General features: G+C 26.7%; 1 protein-coding gene across 1 annotated transcript in view; it reads right to left on the reverse strand.

Moving 5' to 3' along the window:
• Positions 1–3764: 3764 nt before the first annotated feature.
• Positions 3765–20197, reverse strand: part of LOC113560359 (basement membrane-specific heparan sulfate proteoglycan core protein-like) — a 141232-nt gene continuing 124799 nt past the window's right edge. The window contains exons 6-7 of the mRNA XM_026966191.1: positions 7909–8045; positions 3765–4622 (exon numbers count right to left, since the gene is read on the reverse strand). Coding sequence (XP_026821992.1) covers positions 4516–4622; positions 7909–8045 — 244 coding nt within the window. The 3' untranslated portion in view covers positions 3765–4515. The remainder of the gene's footprint in view (positions 4623–7908; positions 8046–20197) is intronic.

The following is a 20197-nucleotide window of genomic DNA, read 5'->3' on the forward strand; positions in this document are numbered from 1 at the left end:
AGCGCCATTGCTGCTGTTGCTACCACTACCACGCCGCTACCGCAGTAGTTTATATACAAACAACTTCAGCGACGACGCGATAGTGAATACGTAAATAATGGTAATTCAAAAACTTCGTTACCAATGCCGATGAAAAATTGGAATTTCGTTGGAACAGTTATATTGCGACTATAACATACTCACATTATTTACTCCGGACGGGCCATTGTTTTTCGTGTGGATTTCAACGTAATTTATTAGCAAAATTGTCATCCGTAAAAAATTATTAACAATATGTACATTATGCCATATCATTATAATATATAATACATACATGTGTGTACATACAAAACATACTTAATAATATGTTGGAGTAAATAAATAATTTATATTTATTTGCAAGGAAACCGAAAATATATGCATACATGCTATATACCACTCTGGTATATTGTACATATCAACATCGAAGTGTGGAAGATTAGTTATAACCAGGTTAAACGTCAGACGTGTTTACGTAACATCACAAATAAATCAAACAATGATATGATAATTTTAATTTATTCCACAACTTCCGTGTTTTCTATTATTTTTCAGCTATTAACAAAACAAAGTCATATAACATAAAAAGTAATAATAAACAATCTGTTTTCCGAGTATAACCGTTATTGGTTCTTCTTTTATTCTTTTTTTTTCGTATTTGTATGATTCGCGTCGCCAAGTCCGGTTTTGTTAGTTTATGTACATTGTTGTGCGAGAGAAATTCTAAATGAATGGGGAGATTCGACGAACCGCACAGATAAATGTGTAATTTATATATTTATATTAACTACAACATACATGTACACATATAAATATACAGAGCGATTTGTCAATTATGCTCAGAATTTTTTATCATCGATAATACAGTAATTCGAAATATTATTTTTTAAATTCTTAAGTTCAATATTTTAAGACTATCCATACAGGGCTTTTGAGTTATTTGAATTTGTGTATTAAGGATACTAAATACAATAGTTCCATGACAATGTGTTTGGAAGATATACGGAGGTTTTGGTGATTTTAAAATGTTAGTTAAATATTTTTGTACTATTATTTTTATGGGTCTTTATTATCTTTATTAATGTGGTCTTTAAATGTACATAAAAAAATCAATAAAATCATAATAATAATAAATTCATCATTTAATGAAACAATGAGGATAAGCTTGCATGACGAATCACTCTGTATATAATATATGTACATACTGTGTAGCATGTACGTACTATGTATTATTCGCCAAACAGCTGAAAAAGTGTAGTAAAAAATAAATAAAATGCATAGGCATACACAATAAGGATCATTCCGTTTGAAAAAAAAATATTTATACATTTTTCGGTGACAATACGCTTCGTTAAAAATACACCAATACGTGTGGGTTTTGATTGATAAGTTGTGTACAGCCGATTGTTGTATTGTGAGTGGCTGCTGCAGGCTGTGTGACGACGACGTTTTATCTTTACGCCTTGAATATTAATCCGTGACGAGGTAAATGTAAATTAGGACGGACGAACATAATAAATCCGAAACGTTTCAGGTAAAATAATTTATTATGCTCGTTAGTAATTAACCCGGAATTAGAATTGTGGTACTATAAATTGTACATGTATAATGTATCTACTGTTTAATTTTCAGTTACTTTTTATTAATGCATATACATATTAACGCGACGGTGCCCGGTAAGTTTTAAAAGGTTGTTAGGTACCTAATTATTTTGTATCAAAATCTAATGGCGTTTCTCCGCCGGGTCTTGTTACCGCGCGCAAAACTGTATGTAAAGCCGATATTTTCATTTTATCATTACGGCGGCGGCGTGCTGTAAAATATAATAATAGGCACATCATAGTCGGTATAAACAAGATCATAATCCGTTATTAGTTTTTTGAACGTTTGTCTTTATATTATATTGTGCACGATTTCTGCGCTCGTCGTGAGACAGGTATTCGTTTTGAATTACGAGTGAAAATAGTTGAACAATATTATTTTTATTACGATTAAATCCTCGTTCTTTAATCAGACTTGGTTAGGAAAAATTAATTTATTTTTTATTGCTTTACTTGAAACTTTGAAATGAAAAAAAAAAACATGTTCTGTGGCGCATTACACCGATCGGTGGGTTTCCGGTCTGTGTTTCATTTTACCAGAAAAAAATAACCAGAACTTTTGAACTACAATATTCGACTATAAAATTGGTCTAAGTCCAAAAGTAAAAAAAAATATTTGGCCATATAAACGCTACGGAAACAAACAATATGGATTTTACGTTGTTTACTTATAAAACTGTTTAATATTAATATTTTTTTTTTAACAATAATGCTAAAAAATATCCAATAGTTTATAGCTAGGTCACCATTATTATTTTTATTTAATAATATTGTATAAAATGTAATAACATCAGTGATAACATAAAAGTTAGTTGATATTGTTATATAATTGTATAATTATATGCATTCATTTTTAGACTTATAAAAATGTAAAATATGAAATAATCAACTACTATAAATATTATATATCAGTACCACTTGTTTTTAAATACGTATTTAAAACGTTTTATTATGTTCAGATTATATCGTTCAACTGTTAGATTCTTTATTTCGATAACTAATAACTAATAAGCAATAATAACGTAAAAAGTCTAACCTGATTAGAAACGTAATTTTTTAAATCCTCAAATAATATATAATAATTAACCGGTGGACGATGTTGATGGCCATGAAATGTTCATTACTCAGTTGCTCACAAATATACAAATATAGAATAGTAGATGAATGAAGAATAGAACATCCGTGACTAGCGACTACCAATAGTTAATAGCAACAGTTATTATAAAATTATGCCAAGTTGTTAATTTAGTATTTAATTTATCGATAAATATTAGAGTGAAAGGTAGTGAATATGACTCAAAAATGTTGTGGAGTGATCATTTAACAAATGGATGAAAATTAGGCATATAAAAATTGGAAAATTTCTATTATTATTTAGTTAAAAAATTGAGATAAAAATTTAATGTGGGATAATCGAAGCAATAATCTTAGACAAAAGACTCAAGTACTAGACAAATAAAAAAATTAAAATAATAAAATTATGATTATACACTCGAGCTATGTCTATTATTAAAATCTAGTGTGAACCTTAAAACATAAATATTAATTAACAAAAGAATCATAGCCAGTTTAATTTACGAAATAGTGACGTGAAGTTAAATTGTAAAACCAAGGTTTCATCCAACCTTTGTTAATAGATTAAAACATTCTTATCGATCTGTTTATGTCTGATAGCTGCGGCAGTAGCGGGGTATGCCATAAATGTACGACATACATTAGTAGTTGATGAACTCGCCTAAGTTCATCAGAGAAGATTCCATGTCCAATAAGTCACTAATAGAATCCACTTATTTTAGCAGTACCCTCAAAACTAAACCATTGGTAATACAAGTAGGAAATCCAAAAGAAACTGTCCTAGATGCTATCAATACTAATAAAAAAAACAAAAACTAACAATGTAAAAAAAAATATTCGAGGTGTTATTAAAGGATATTGTTTTCATCGTGATAAATGTAATTAATTGTGTACCTTATTTTTTTTTCACTGTCACTTATTGAATACAGATTGTTAAATTATTTTAAATAATAATAATGATTGGAAAAAGGAATAAAATAGACTTCACTTTTGAAAATACAGAAGTTTGTTATTATTTATAAGTACATTTTTTTTTTTTTATTGTTCTTTTATAGTTGTCAATGAATTTTCAGTATTTAATAACTTTCAACATTCATGGAAAGTAAGAAAAAAATAATTATTTTTAAACAATACTATAACATGAAAAGATAACAATTAAGGACCTACTCATATGTTGTACATTTCTCAGGGTCTTCTGTGCTTTCATGTAAATATACAAAGGTAGTAATAGGTATTTTATCAGTTCAATAGTTATAGTTTTTAAATAGATAGATTGGAAATTACAATGTTATTCATGATTATACAGTGTAGGATACAGAAATATAATTTATTATAATATGATTAGGTTCCCATACAGCATAGTTGGATATGTCAGTAATACACAACTAAATTAGACGAAACGATAAAAAATACCAACTCAGGAGTTATAATATTTATCGTTTAATTTATACAAGCTGTATTTAATTTTCATCTAAACTTATCAGTATAATATTTAATAGGTTTTTAAATTTTTTTTTTTTTTATATATATAATTAAGTATAATATAATAATAATAATAATAGTTATAATAACTGTGATAGGAGTTATAGATTTTTTATATAATACAAATATAAATACAGAGTGATTAAAAACTCAACAAAAACAACATACGAGTATAATATTATGTATACATTCGGAGTGTAAATCGATCAATTTAACATCCATGTCCGTCGGGTTATCGGGATTATTTTGGTTTTCCTTTAATGATTCAAGTTAACAATAGTTAATTATAATAAGTAACATATCGGTCTGGAACACAGTGCACATTCGCGTATTAATCATGTCAACTTAATCGAAACAATATCCATGCAAATGTGATGATCACCCACAGTGAATGTAGCCTACCACACCGATTGCTACCGCCGTGTTGCATCGCGGCCGGAGTTTCTCCTAAACACAAAATACACACATTAATTATATTATATTGTGTCCAAACACAAACATTTTCCCAATTAATTTTTGGGATGAAATGATTTTTTATTCAAACGTATAGAGGTACGCCTCAATCTGTATAATATTAATTTTTTTTTATTTTGAAAATCACATAATATACATAACGTGGAAACGATTTACAAAAAAAGAAAAAGCGTGGAATACGTTTTTCACGTTAAAGTTTTTATTAGAGTAAATGCCGTACGAACTACGTATTAGTTCATTTCGCGTTCCCAAATTACCGAAGATATTATTTTGGCCGGTACGTGTTAAGTCTGGTACATTGCGGTATTACAGTAATATTAACACGAGATTAGTTTATTAGATCCCTTCATAACAAACAGACAGTGTTTCACTAAATGCTTGACGCATAAAATAAATTATATTTTTGATTTCCGAAGGATGCAGAGACAACCGGCAGAAATCACGAATTTTTTTTTAATTTAAACACGTCTAGTCTATAGTATATTATGACAATAAATTCCCAATTGATTCCATTAATATAATTTATAGATAATAAATCATATAGGCATGTCGAATATCGTTATGTGGTTACAAACTTTTTACATTATGAACGGCACATAAAATAAAATATCTAAGAGTTAGTCGGATATTAAAATATGAAACCATGCCAAAATGATTACGTGGAAGAATAAACGTTGTTTGAATTACACATTGTTTTGTTACATGTTCATTTATGCAGTAATATCTTGGCTGATTTATTAGCGTGCATTTCATAGCGATAAACGCCAAAACAGGTAATGTAAATTGACATATTAGATGTTTAACATATTTTATTTTAGTCGATTCCATAGTTCAATTAAATAAATTGCAAAGATATAAAAACACGGACGACTAAAAGGCAGTTAATACAAAGACAGTACTAAGTTTCGACCTGCATAATGTCGCTACAACGAATTCTTGTTAATTGATGTGGGCGCGTTCGGAAATGTTTAGTTTTGTTAATATACTTTTATTTGACGTTTGTTGTAATAATAGGGATTTAAACTCGAGTCATAGTATTTTTTTATCACGTTTTCAAAATGATACGGAAAGATCATAGACCAACGTTATTATACTCATACCCACAATAAGTGTTAGGTATTCTTTGTTATATTTTTTTGTTGGAATTTATAAAAAACATAACTTAAAAAAAAACGATCAACAATTCATCATGTCTATAAATAGTTCAAAAAGCGTTAAAATATTATTGAAATTATACCACGTATAGAGCATGGTAATATAAACACTTAGTGAAAATTTTAATGATCTATTGCAATTCGTTTTGAATTACCATAAAAAAAAAACAAAAATTGTTTCCAATGTTAAGATTTGAATTTCCAACGGTTATAAAAAATTAATTTGACTTTTCGGTAGAAAACTGAATATGCGTAACATTTCTTTTACTAAATGTTTTGTTTGTTTTTTCCGATCATTTTAAAAAATACCAGTAATTGACATCTCTAAAATACAAAAAAAAAGTTTAATCCTAATTGCTATCACCCTCAGGTTAAATCAAACTATTTTTTTATTTCTTATTACGTATGTATAAAAGATATACATAGAAAACAACACATATATTTGTTGTAAAATCAATACATTCATCGCTCTGCCCTGAATCTAAAATTTAGATATTAATATTTCTGTACCATATTTTTCAAATAATAATTGTTTCGTGCGAAATATTAAAGATATGTACTTAGATAAAGTGTTTAAATATGTTTTGTAATAATGCAAATCAAAATTCAACTTTGGATAATATATATTTTTTTAAATATAATGTGTGATTTACATAATTCGGAATACATAATATTATGCATGGTATAGATTCTTCACTTTTTGATACATTTATAATATCTACGCATTTCGAACTGTTTGTAATGTGTCCTCCAAACTTGATGTAAAATTGTTATTGATCCATAGTAATTTGCCGCGTATAATTTGTGATCCCATCAAAATCGTTAAAATAATCCGGCATTTTATTTTTACTTTAGAATAGACCAAATTGCCCAGCACATAGGTTAAATAAATGGTAAATACACAAACAATTTTTAATAGCTTTAGAGAATATAATTTCAAATTGTATACATACATACAAATAAATAAATAAGCAAAATGAGGGTATAAATTATAAAATTAAGTTGACCTGTATGTTTTTGTATATTAAATCAATGTCCGGTGTAATATTTGAAACAACGATGCACAAGTGTGCTCCTAAACTCTGTATAGAATCGAGAAAGATTTGATCTATGTCTGTGTTTCACTATTTGAATTTGTAAAAATGCAGTTTCACAGAGAAATGTCGATGTAAAAAGAATTAATATGGCTAAGGCGGATTTTTAAATTAATGGATATTCTTCCTGACGTATTCTCGACAGTTAGCCAAGTTATTTTTCATGAAATTCGGTTTCAAAAGTGGTGTCCGCTCTCACTTAAATTAATTCAATTAATTTTTCGATAAGAAGTTTATCGTTTAAATGCATATATTTAAAAAAAAAAATAGTAATAATGATTTGTCGATTTTATTCTGATATTTTTTTAATATTTATTTAATTTATTTTTTAACCGTGCTTAAACACATGACACAAATGGAACATTCTTCGTTAAACACTCGATTCATTACGAAACCAAATTTTATACATTTCTAAATTTCATTACAATATTTTTTATTGTCTGTTTATAGATCATCCCACCCACGCAATATACATATGGACCACAGTTGAAAAGAACCTGTCTCATATCACATTGCGAAATAATTTTTATAACATGTGATACAAAAACATATAATAGTATTATGTATAGTAACTGAAATGTACATTTAACAGTTTTGTTATGTTTTGTTACGTAATTTTTTACTGTCAATTTAAAATTAAATTAAGTTATTTCCAAGAATATTATTCTATGGTAATAGTCATAGAAAATTCCTGTACTAATAAATTCCACAAATAAGACGAAGGTGTGATAAATTAATATGTACGGAATGTACTGACAGTGCATTTAAATTTATGGATTAAAATACATTTCGATGACACGGAAATATGATAATTTTTGTTAGACGGGGTTAATTATAAATGTATGTATAATAACGCGTGATTATAATTATTAGCATTCATTACAATATATAATATGTATTTTATTAATTCATAAAGTCAAATGTTGGGTTTATGATAAAATCCAAACGTTTATAAAGTTCAAGTATATTTTATTTACAATGAGTTATTTTAACATAAAAATATTTACTAACCGTTTAATACATGTACTGTAACTGATGTGCTTGCTATATCAGTTAGTGAACAAGTGTACTTTCCCGAGTCAGAAGTTTGTGCGTTGGCAATAAAAAGCCTGCTCTTCGCGCCATTTGTCAGTATATCGGTTTTCACACTGAAATGTAGAGAAAACAAACTATTTTTATCAACAATTTCGACACATTAAAGTATTTTATTAACCTAACATATTAATATATTATAGGAAATAAAAAGACAACTAAGATATTTCATATTATATTGTTATAGGTCTTATGCATCATTGTCACATTTAATATTTATATAGACTACGGAGAATAATGGTATCATGTTATTGTGAATGTAAATTATTATGTTTTAAGTTTGAAAATTATTTTAGTGAATTGACTTGGTTTAAATTAATGACGTATAATAGATATCTGAATTAATTTTGTTTTTTATTTAAAAATACGAGATATGTCGTTATTATTTTTACATAATTATCATTATATTTCCATGCGTCTGTGTATAGTATTTGGAAGATGAGAAAAAATCTAAAGTAACTAAATTGCATGTTTAATAATTCAGATTAAATTATGAATATTGTGTGTGTGTCTGTGTGTGTGTGTGTGTGTGTGTGTGTGTGTGTGTGTGTGTGTGCTAAATCACATTTAATTAGTTATACAAATCCACATGATATTATAACTTCATGAATACAATCCCATATAATTCGTCCATTATTTTAATTTTCTTTAGATTTGGATTTAAATTTTAAACACTTTTAAGAATTTGTTTAAAATCCAAAGAAGTGTGCGAAATATTATTCCTCGTTCCAAATTATATGTTGTTCTATCACTCATAAGTCATTTTAATATATTAAGCATATTAAACTGAACTCGGACGTTTGAAATAATTTTAAGTATTCAAAAATATATTTTCAGTATAATGATGCTAATTTTTTGTCTGCTATATTACCTATATAGAGAGAAAGTGAAACCTCATAGTGAACAACATATGGTAATTATAACGTGGCACAAATAGAGTATTAATGGGGCGACTTATTGCCGTAAAAAACATACATGGAAATGGAAATTTACTATAACGGTTATTTAAATCAAACTGGTACATGTAGATATTTTAAAAAAAACCGACGATGTTAGTAGGTAATAGAGTAAATTCTCTATTGAATAGGTTGTATTGGTTTGGAAGTTAATTTTCAAGTGAAAATTTCTTTATTAACAGTTGTAAGATAAAAAAAAAAACCACGAAAACAGTATTTATCAGGAACTCATAAATTGTTTGTAAAATGATTAAAACGGAGTTGCTGTAATAACGTTACGCTCATTTTACATTCAATGATTTTACAATGAAATTTCGTGTATCTATATACAGTGTAAACATAAAATAAAGAGAATTTCATTTTAATAATAATTTTCTACTATGTGACTCCGTGCATGTAGAAAATAGCAGAATATTTTTTAATTCGACTAAATTAAATTTTAGTTTAATTTATACAGCATTAATAATTACAGATAATGTTTAATATACTATGTATTTTTAAAAAAAATATTGATTTATTTGGAAATTATTTTTGAATAATAATTATACTTTATGACATGTACGCGTATATTTAATATACATATATAAGTCGTAAAATTATAGAAGTCTCACGTAAAACGAACAGAAATGTTCTTACTGAAATATTACATTATAGAATATGACTATGAATAAATTTTGGTATGGCATTTCATATTTTGCAAATAATATGACGATTAATATTCTTATCGCCTGTATAAAATAAGGGCTCATAAAAAAAAAAAAATAACGCTGAATGTCAATTTTTGTACACATATTATATCGTGAAAATATATGTAATAAGTAATAACTAATAATATTCATCTTGGCGCATCGTCAAGTCTTATTATAGGTAACATATACATTTTATGAAACGCATTGAAAGTACATAAATTTGTCATATTTTGTGCAATTTATGCATTTCAATCTTCGTTATGATTTTTTTATTCTGAGCTTATATATTTGTGATTTAGAAAATAATTTTTTATTTATTTATTATACTTAAAATGTAAAATATCACGATTTTGAAAATACGAGTATTATATATATATATCACTATGGCCAATTTTATAATAAAATAAAATAATAAAATTTCTTGAACATTTTAATTGTATTGAAATTGTTAGTGTGTCAAATTTTAAAATTAATTATTATATTCTGATTTTTTTTTTATATTACGCTATTGATAAATTAAAAAATATATCATTAATTCCAACGAAAATTATGATTTTAGTATATTATAACTATGTGTAGTAATTAGAGTTCTTACTTTCGCGCTAAAACTTTTTTAGGTAAAAATAATGGTTGTGTGGTTTTTATTTGTTATTTAATTTGAATAAAGTTAAACTCGTATTATTCATATTTTTTTTTATATTGTAAATTAGAATTAATTAGGGTTAGGTGTATATATAAAAAAAAATAATATATTTTATGATATTCAATTTATTTTTAATTAGCTGATATTTATTACTTTTGTGTGGCTATATATTTTTACTCTTAAAATACAGAGATCTATGAAAAAATTAAATAGATTTTTTTCTATATTTTTTCTCGGATTCCATAACCTTTATATTTTTTTTGAATTAAATTGCATTTAAATTGAATTTTTTTTTATCTGTTCCATTTGTGAAGTGTTAAAGATTTTAGTTTATATTAGAAATACAAATTGGACGCTTAAAGTTAAAGGACAACTGCGATTAAGTTTAGGGTGAAACGAGCTTGTATTGATCATTGATTTGTTATAGGCTATTTATCGTTTTGATTAAACATCGTGAGCATAGTAGAATTTTAACTTTAAATCCAAGTATTAATTACCGTTGATATTATCAACTCTGTATAAGGATGTTACCTATCGGTATCTTTATCCTAAGTAATAACGTCACTCGCGGAATTTAAACCATATAAATCTCCAATAAGTCCTGCTTGACAAGTATACTCGTACGTGAGATTAAATACCTAGTTGAATACTTTTCATGTCCAGACCATTGTGCAGGATTTATGACAAGTCTCACTTCATAATGTTCTTTTCTAACGTTTCCCATCGTCGTTTTATTTTATTTCACAAACTAAATTCTAGTGCAGTAAATGAATTAGCAATCTCTGACAACCGACACTTTCATCATAAGCTCAATACTAACTTAGATCACTTAACCACAACGATGTCTTCAAACTTTCACTCGTGTTCTTAAACATATAAGTGGAATAGAAACTTACCAACAATAGCGATATTATTATGTATTATAAATAATTAGGCGCGTATATAATTTAATATTATAATTTACCATTGTGGTGTTGTTGTGTAGAAAATACTATAGTTTCCCAACAAAACCGTATTTTACGCTATGTGTACTTATCAAAATAGTGTTCATAAATACCATTTATAAACTATGCATTTAAGGATTGAGGATTGAGAATAATTTCGAATTATTATAGCATTTAATATTATTGTAATTATCCAATGTACACGGCGTGTTTTTGTAAACATTTTTTTTCATCCATAATTTTTTTCATACTCTCAAAAATCATATAAAACGTTTTAGCGGAATAGATATTCTACAGAATTTACATTATTATATAAACTGTTTGTTGTTGTCTGTTCTAAAATATGTATGCATAGAATGTAATGTATAGGACTACACTGTATGTAAAACGTTTTTCCATTTTCCGGATACCAGGAAATTTGAGACATTTGAAAATAATTCTTATTATTGAACGTCAGTTCATATTTTTTTCGATATATTAAACTGTGTTTAGCTTAGTAACCGTTGTCCCGACTTTAATCATTTAGTTTTATCGCCGGTAAACGGTCACTTTGCACGGTACATTATTTAAAATGCAAAACACGGACACTTCGTACTGATATACACATATGTATTAGCGGAATCTTAAAATTCCGGCGTTACGTCAGTCCGGCACCATCAGTATTCCGTCATATTTTTACCACGTCCAGTTATAATTTTAGTTCTGGATTATTGCAATTCAATGCGATTCGGTCTTTCGATAATAATTTTGAAAATTATTAACTTGTCAGTGATATCTAGTGGTACATAAACACGCGTGATTCAATAAAAGTGTAATGGAAATAAATACATTTTAATTTTTACCCGATTTCTGCTATATATGTTTTTCAATACTATTGCATAGGACAATGTGTGGGATTAACAAGACTTTACTGTAATTGTACAGAAATACATAGTATAAACTATATATTATATAATATATACGTCTGAAGACATGACAGAAATGTTATGAAGCACAGTGTTCAAATAAAAATAAAACTTATAACATACAAAAGTCATGATAAATAATATATTATTATAAAATATTTATGATTAAAATTTTAAATTTAGACCGATCATTTAAAGGGTTATACACTTATAACTGAATTAATCCTCCTTTGGTATGTAAGACACTTAGGTAGATATTGAATAAGAAATAACGTTTGAATTTCATTGAACTTTATAACGTTTTCAATATAATTTTCCACGTAATATTTTGCTTATATGTACGTAATAGTATGAAGACGTGTCCACGTTCTGAAATGTACAATTTAACCCGTTCGTACGAAGTGTTCGCGTTTCACAATTTTAATGTTTGACCGTACAAAAAGACTAAAATCTGTAAAATTTAAAATAATTATATTATTCATATCATAACAATATTATTACGGTTTAATTTGTTCATTACAATTTCTACAGAGATGGTATTCGTATTAATTTCCATTGATAGCAGTTTAAATATATATATATATATTTATAAATCCAGTTTATTATTATTTTGTATAATTTATCTTTATTATTGAGTAAACATGACATTTTCTGATTTCTATGTTCAGCCTCAACGATTATTTATTAATATTTCGTGTTAATACTGCTGATACATTTTTGAAAAACGCCTGTGCATGATATGTATTTTGTTATACGATGTTACGATGCTAATATTAATTCTGTGCTTACTGAATTTAATATTGTTCGTCTCTGTAAAATTATCTTAAACATATTACCATGAATTAATTTAATATTATACTTTATATTCATGGAAAATTGGAACTCATTTATTTTTTTGTATTATATATTTAAGTATAAATATAGTTTGGTGAGTTGCTTCGATTTAATCATAACTGGTAAAATACATTTTCCAGTCTTTAAATTAATTCACGATTACAATGAAATGTATAGAAGGTTCTTATAAAATATTGCGAGGAGTAAAACATATGAACTTTGTTCGACTTAATCATACGAATATACGACGTACATAATGTTTAAAAATAAAGTCAGCGATGATAATATTGTTGAGTCAATGTATAATATGTTTGCTTGTTATTATTAAATTAAAAAAAATAAATATATTTATATGTATGCAATCGTAGGCAAAAATTCTTTACACCCTTATAAACGAACCGTAATAATCTTATGTTAATTGTATTATACTTATCGCAGATATGGATAAACACACTTAAACGTGTATCAGAGTAATAAGGAAAAAGGTACCTACTGTAGGTAACCTCCCACACACAGGACTTAAAACGTCTGGAATTAAATAAATAAGTTTTTGTAACTTTCGCGTATTATATGATATTTTCCTTTGTTGACTTTTTTACTAAACCCTTATAAATTTAACCCATTATGTTGTTGTCGTTTAAAATGGAATACAAATGGCAAATGGGGGGCCGTACGTTCAAGGTAAAGTGGTAGATTGAGGAAGCTCTTAAAAATAAAAATATAAAACCGTAAAGCTCGTCGTTCAACCATTCAGTTTCCCATATCACAATAGCAGAATACTAGTAGACGGTTTCTGAAACTGATTAATGTCTCTAACGCTATTTTGAACGTGTATGTAGGACGTAGGTACATTAGGTTATGAACACGCCATTATGTACCACGGATTTAACATTTATCGCAACCAAAATATATTTTATAAACTACTCTCAATTCTGTATTCAATTGAGTTCTAAATAAAATGTAATAATCATATTTTATTTATATATATATATAAAAATATAGTTATTATATGTTATGAACATATTACATAGTACAGCAATAGTGAAGTGAATATCTATTTTTTACAAAAAATTTCGCGAAAAGTTAATTTTATTTAACAATTTATAATAATTATAGTAAATGTTTATTTCTGACGTAATTCTTATATCTAAAGACTACATATAACTTCAGGCTTTATAGTATAACACTCATCTATACATAGCTTACTCAAAAATTAACATATAAGTTATAAATGACACACATTTTTAATTTCTAAAAATATTACCTATTATTTCAAATGATAAATTTCATTGAAATATCTTATCAGGTTCCCGTGCACCTATCTAATATTTTATTACTAGTGACTAAAGTGCATATATATGAAAGTTATAAAGAGTTTTTTTTTAAATTGTCTATATAATTTAAATTTAACTTAATGGGAGAATTTTCTTTTAAATGATAATATCGTAATAAATGATGTAAATTTGAATTAATAAAAAAAAAAAATAACAGTGCACTCTTTGAGAATTAATGATATTTTAAAAGTAAAAGCAAATAGTTATTGTACACACAAAATAATTTATCAATCTATAATAATTTATAATAAAATGTATAAATTGTACATATTTATAAAAATTATTATTATTTTTTTTTTTTTTTACTGAGGTCAATATTTATTTACTACGCAAAGAATGTTTGCTAAAAATTGTTTTAAGGTTTATTATGTAAAATGTCAACAATGTAACATCTTGTATCCACTCCTGGGAGGTATATGTATATTTTTTAAATATTCTAGATGAATTAACTTTTTACGAAATACTTTGTAGTTTATTGTTTATTGATATTGTACATTTTTTGTTTACTTACATTAAAAATAAAATTATTTTAATCAATTGGTTTTTTTTTGTAAATGTTTTTTAAATTGTATTGCATACCGTATGGGTACGACGATTGTTAAAACGTCAAAAGTTAATTGCAAGTTAATAAATTATATTTCCGAATGTAAACACGTTTGTTTAATAAAATGGTTTTCCATTATATAACTTGAGTATTTATCGGTCTGTTATGATTTGTTTTTAATATAATAAATCAAATAAAAATATATACTCGTACGTTTATCAAAGTACATGTAATAAGAAAATTACCTTGAGAATTTATTTAGGCGCCAACTACATTGATTGTTTATGCATTTTTTTTTTTTTTTTTTTGTAAAACTTTGTGGTAAGTATTTATTTTTGGTCGCGTAAGATATATTATACGTTTTATAAACTACAATAATAGCAATACGATTAATAAATGTACACAATATAATATATATTATGTTGTTATAATTAAATTATTTAAATTTATTATTTAGTAAGTTTTTCTTTATAGAATTTAATTTTGACAAATCTTATAACTTTGACCTCTGAAAGATATTTTAAACAGAATAAAAAATGAAAATAGTTGATCATTCTTATAAAAATACGTTATTTTGTAGAGAAGAAATTATGATTATAAAAATGTTCGTCGACAAGTTTTTGATATATTAGCCATTATGTTAATATATCATAGGTATAGTATGAGTTTATACGCATATAAACTCTCAAAAGTCTTACTCTTTAATATAAATTATATTATAAAAAAAAATCACGAAGTAATTTAATGACAGTTGTTTTAAAGTTCTCTGTATATTAAAGTAATAATATCGTAATACCAAGAAACTTGAGCTGAACTTATTGACTCACATAAGAATATCGAATCCGTGTAAATGTCTTTACACATTAGAATAAAATCGAAATGGCCAACGAAACACTAGATTTAGCAAACACAAGTTTATCTAATTAATAATCACACAATCGAAAACACGTGTCATCGACCAATGATATATAAATATATTCGTAATAGAATGTTCTCGTCGTGATATCATTACTGACATTCCGTCTTACCGACGAACTAACTTGAATTTATTAAAGGTTCAGTCAAAAAACGGTATAAACCTCCGGAGTTCAGCTGACGTCAATACATCTCCATTGCCAGGATAATTAGACACACTTTTATTACACACTCTTTTATAATTAGCATAGATCGTCTACCAATTTGTGACATATTATGTTTGATTAAATATATCTTTGATAAATTTCGCAAAATATCAATCTACATATTATGTCCTTGATCCCACATGCTATCATATATCAAACAAGTCCTTCATCGAAGACGAGACCACAAAAATCATCATATTATTCTTAAATGTAATTTACTAAAAAGCTTTCATATTCTGAATAATAGCCGAGCATTCATTGTAAACATTGTAAATATTAATAATTTAACATGTTCAATATTTATAATAATGTTGGCTAATGACCATAGCGCCGTTGAAGCCTATGCATTCGCAAAAAAAAAAAAATAATAATAATAATGTAACAGTTTTAGGCATTTTTTTTTTAAACATTTTAAAATTCACATAATAATAATATGTGATTATTATGTATGTTTGATATTTCCGTTATAAATTTAGCATGAAACACCTAATGAATTTAAAAAAGAAATGATTCACATACATTTATTATATAATGGGAATAACAACGGTAGGTTATTATTAATCGCACCTACTAGAAAGTAATATTGAAAAATAAACTTTGTTAACCGTAAAAGTATGACGTGTTAATTGATACCATTAAGCCACGTTGGAGTTACGTCGTAACCGAAAATTGTTATGTATGTAGTAAAAGTTTAACTTATTGAGAGTAATTTGTACGTCAAAACTTTTACGAGCATTATTATTTCTGTGGGTTTCACAAAAGCGTTAGAACCGTTTCCATTACGTGGAATAAAGATTGTTTGGTGGTTATAAAAATAAGATCGAACCTCTCGTGTGTGTGTATCAAACAATAACAAAAACACTATTAAAACGATGCAGTTTTTCTTACAATGCCTTTAAGAAAGCTCGAGCAATTCTCAAGAAAAGAATTGAATAAAAAATAAATAAACTTTATGGTGGCATCATCATGCTATCTCGAGAAAAAAAAATCATATTCACTGTTGTAGTAAACATCAATAGAAAAATGTTGTTATATTGGTCCATATACGCATTTCATGATTTGCATTGTGTTCAAGTTTATTTTTTGGTTCTACCATAATCTATTTTTTACGTATTGTTTTTAGCCACACACTTTTTCAATTGGTAAAAGTTCTTCAAAAGTTTTGCATAGGGTCTTGACAATCCATCGAGTTTTGAACACAGTTGATAGTATATTTTATATTTTTTTGAATTTTCGACAAGTTAAAAAACATATTAGAAAACCTGTGAAAAAAGTATTGAAATAGTTTTGTATACATTTTAAACCAAGCCATATATATATATAATTTTTAAATAACACGATTTTTAGTTGTTTTGATTATGAGAACTTTAAGGTAATAACATAATAATATGTTTAAACCATTCATGCTGGTTGGATGAGTGATCAGCGAGTAGCGATATCACAATGTAGTTCTTATAGTAGAGTTAAGGTTTAGCAATTCCATGTTGTGATTAAAAGTTATGTACAAAAATGTACAAATAATTACACTAATACGCTGTAATAATTTATAAATAATATTTTTTTTTTTTTCGATAACTCGAACATTTTTCCGTTTTTTACATTGAATTAACCAAGTTTAGCACTATATATAAATTGGTGAATCGTACAAATGGTTGTCGCAAGAACCCTTTTTTAAAGTAATACATGTAGATACAAAAGAATGGTGTGGTCTATAAAATAAATTCTCACTCGTACGAAGACAAAAATTGTATTCTTCCCTCCCCTGATTTTTTTTTATTAATTTAAGTATTTGTATAGTATATCGAAAGTTAGCGGTTTTCTTTCATTGAAACCGCTCTATTTATAGATTCTAACGATACATATAAATTAATACATATGTTTGGTAAATTTTAAATGATTCCTTTATTATATAGGTAACGATCCTACCTAGGTATTATTTCCATTTCTATTGTTTACATGACTAAATATATTTTTGATAAAACAAACGTATAAATAATATATCCTAAAATGTTTGCAATTCAGTCCCGCTGGACTGAATAGCCATAGCGTGCACATGTTCCTATTACGATTAATGCCATTTATTATGGTTAATAATCTAATTTTATTCAATTTTATCAAAATTTGTCTTATTCGAAAAGTGCTTTTAATGGTTTTACGTTTAATAAGTGCGTCAAAAATATATTCGATTCCCTGGGAATTTAGATACATTTTTTTACAGTATTTTAATTAACCATGAAAACATCGAATACGAAAGCTTCTACCGCTAAGATAGCGCTGACGAACGCATCACCGCTAAATTCGTTATCTGTTCCTATTTACAAGTAGGTCTGTCCTATCAGCATTCTAAACTGTAATTAAGTCATTGAGAATAAATGACCAGTTTTAACTGATATAGAAAATTATTCAATCAATGACTGGTCTGTTGTACATTTACCAGTTACAAATATCAGTTAGCCACATCTCCAGGTAATTCACCGAAATTAAAACACCCGACTATAAATAAAATAAAATCGACTAATCGTTATTCAATTTTCCAAACCGATGATGATTTTATGTAAATAACCGTCTTGAATACACCGCGTTCTTCACCGATCTTCATAAAAACCGAAATCGAAAATAAAAAATTGTGTACAGTCATAAAATAATATATTGATTCAACCGAGTTTACTAGCAAAAGCAATATATAAGGCCTAACACTTTATCTCAGTTTACATCAAAACCAAAAATATTGACTTTCACATCAATTAAATCAATCAGAAAAAATAATTTCGTGTTAAACTCAAAAACTTCCATCACCCGACTCAAATCGGTTAAATAACCGAAGAGACCGAGCAACTAAGTTTCAAAGTCAAACAATTTGTTAATATTCAACAAATAAAAACCTCTACTTATCTGTATATTCTCCATTGACTAATTCCTTCCTTTCTTAAGGACAACAATACTTTAGCCTCAATTAAACTCAAAAAATCTATCAATTTTGGCAAATACTTAAAAAATTACAAATATATATATATATATATATATGACCTGATTCATGTCATACTAATAAAGTTAAAAAGTTTTTCTCTTCTGCTTTACTCGTGTCTCTTCTCATTAAATCCATTTCTCCGTGTGAATTAGTATTATCAAAGATATTGGCAAAGCACCAGGTTATGACCTAATCACCAAAAAGTGTTACAAACCTCTCCAAGAAAGAGATATTATTAATAACATTTAATTTATAATTTCATGTTGCATTTGTCATATTTCTATCTGTTTATTGTAATTCTCATACCAAAAGTAGGTAAACCGTTTCGGATTTTGTTACTTAAGAAAACTTTTGGAAAAATGTGTCCTTAAAAGAATCAGACCTACTTTATCTGATCAAAGTATCTTACTTAATACGCGATTTGGTTTTCGATCTAAACATTTGACAATATATAGTGTCCACTGCCTAACCGACAGGATTTCCTCTGTGCAATAAATCCTCCAACTTCTGATCTATCCAGCCTTTCTAAAATATAGCTCTCCACACTGTAACTGGTGCCCCACAGTACGTGTCTAACTATTGATTTCATAAAGACTTATAAATTAAAAATGTCTCAGATTTCGCTAAACTACATTACAACCGATTCTATGATAAATTTTACTTAATTATTAATCCCCTCATTAAAAATGTGGCTACATTATATATTCCCGATAAACCCAGTCGCAGGCTTAAACGAAATTGGAATCGTGATTACTATACTAGTAATTGCAAATTTAATTAATTAATATTAGTAGGTGGTTAACAATGCATGTCTTTCGAAAAATGTCTTCAATTTTATATTTTTGTATTATCCAAACTATTAATGTGCCATGATGTACAGATTTATTTATATTTCATAGTAAAAAAAAAAAGAATAATAATAATAAAAAAATGTTTGTGGTTAAATTGTATTATTCTTAATTTTTACTTGGTAATAGATACATACTCAATACAATTATTCTGCGCTATAGGAGGTACCTTTTATCTATTTTGTTGTGATATTTTTAAAACCATAAACAATATATAAGAACTATTAAGTTATTTAAATACATAATAGATTATCCACTAAGCAAAAGTCATAGAAGTTTCCTTTGAATCGATAACGTAAAATTTGTATCTTTTTTAAACATTGAAATTTTACAAAGATAGAAAAAGACTGACATTTTTTTCTGATAATATTAACAATAACGAATAAAAATATATCATGAAATTTAATAAAATATATAGGTAA

Source organism: Rhopalosiphum maidis, chromosome 1, assembly GCF_003676215.2.
Source record: "Rhopalosiphum maidis isolate BTI-1 chromosome 1, ASM367621v3, whole genome shotgun sequence".
Taxonomy (NCBI): Eukaryota; Metazoa; Arthropoda; class Insecta; order Hemiptera; family Aphididae; genus Rhopalosiphum; species Rhopalosiphum maidis.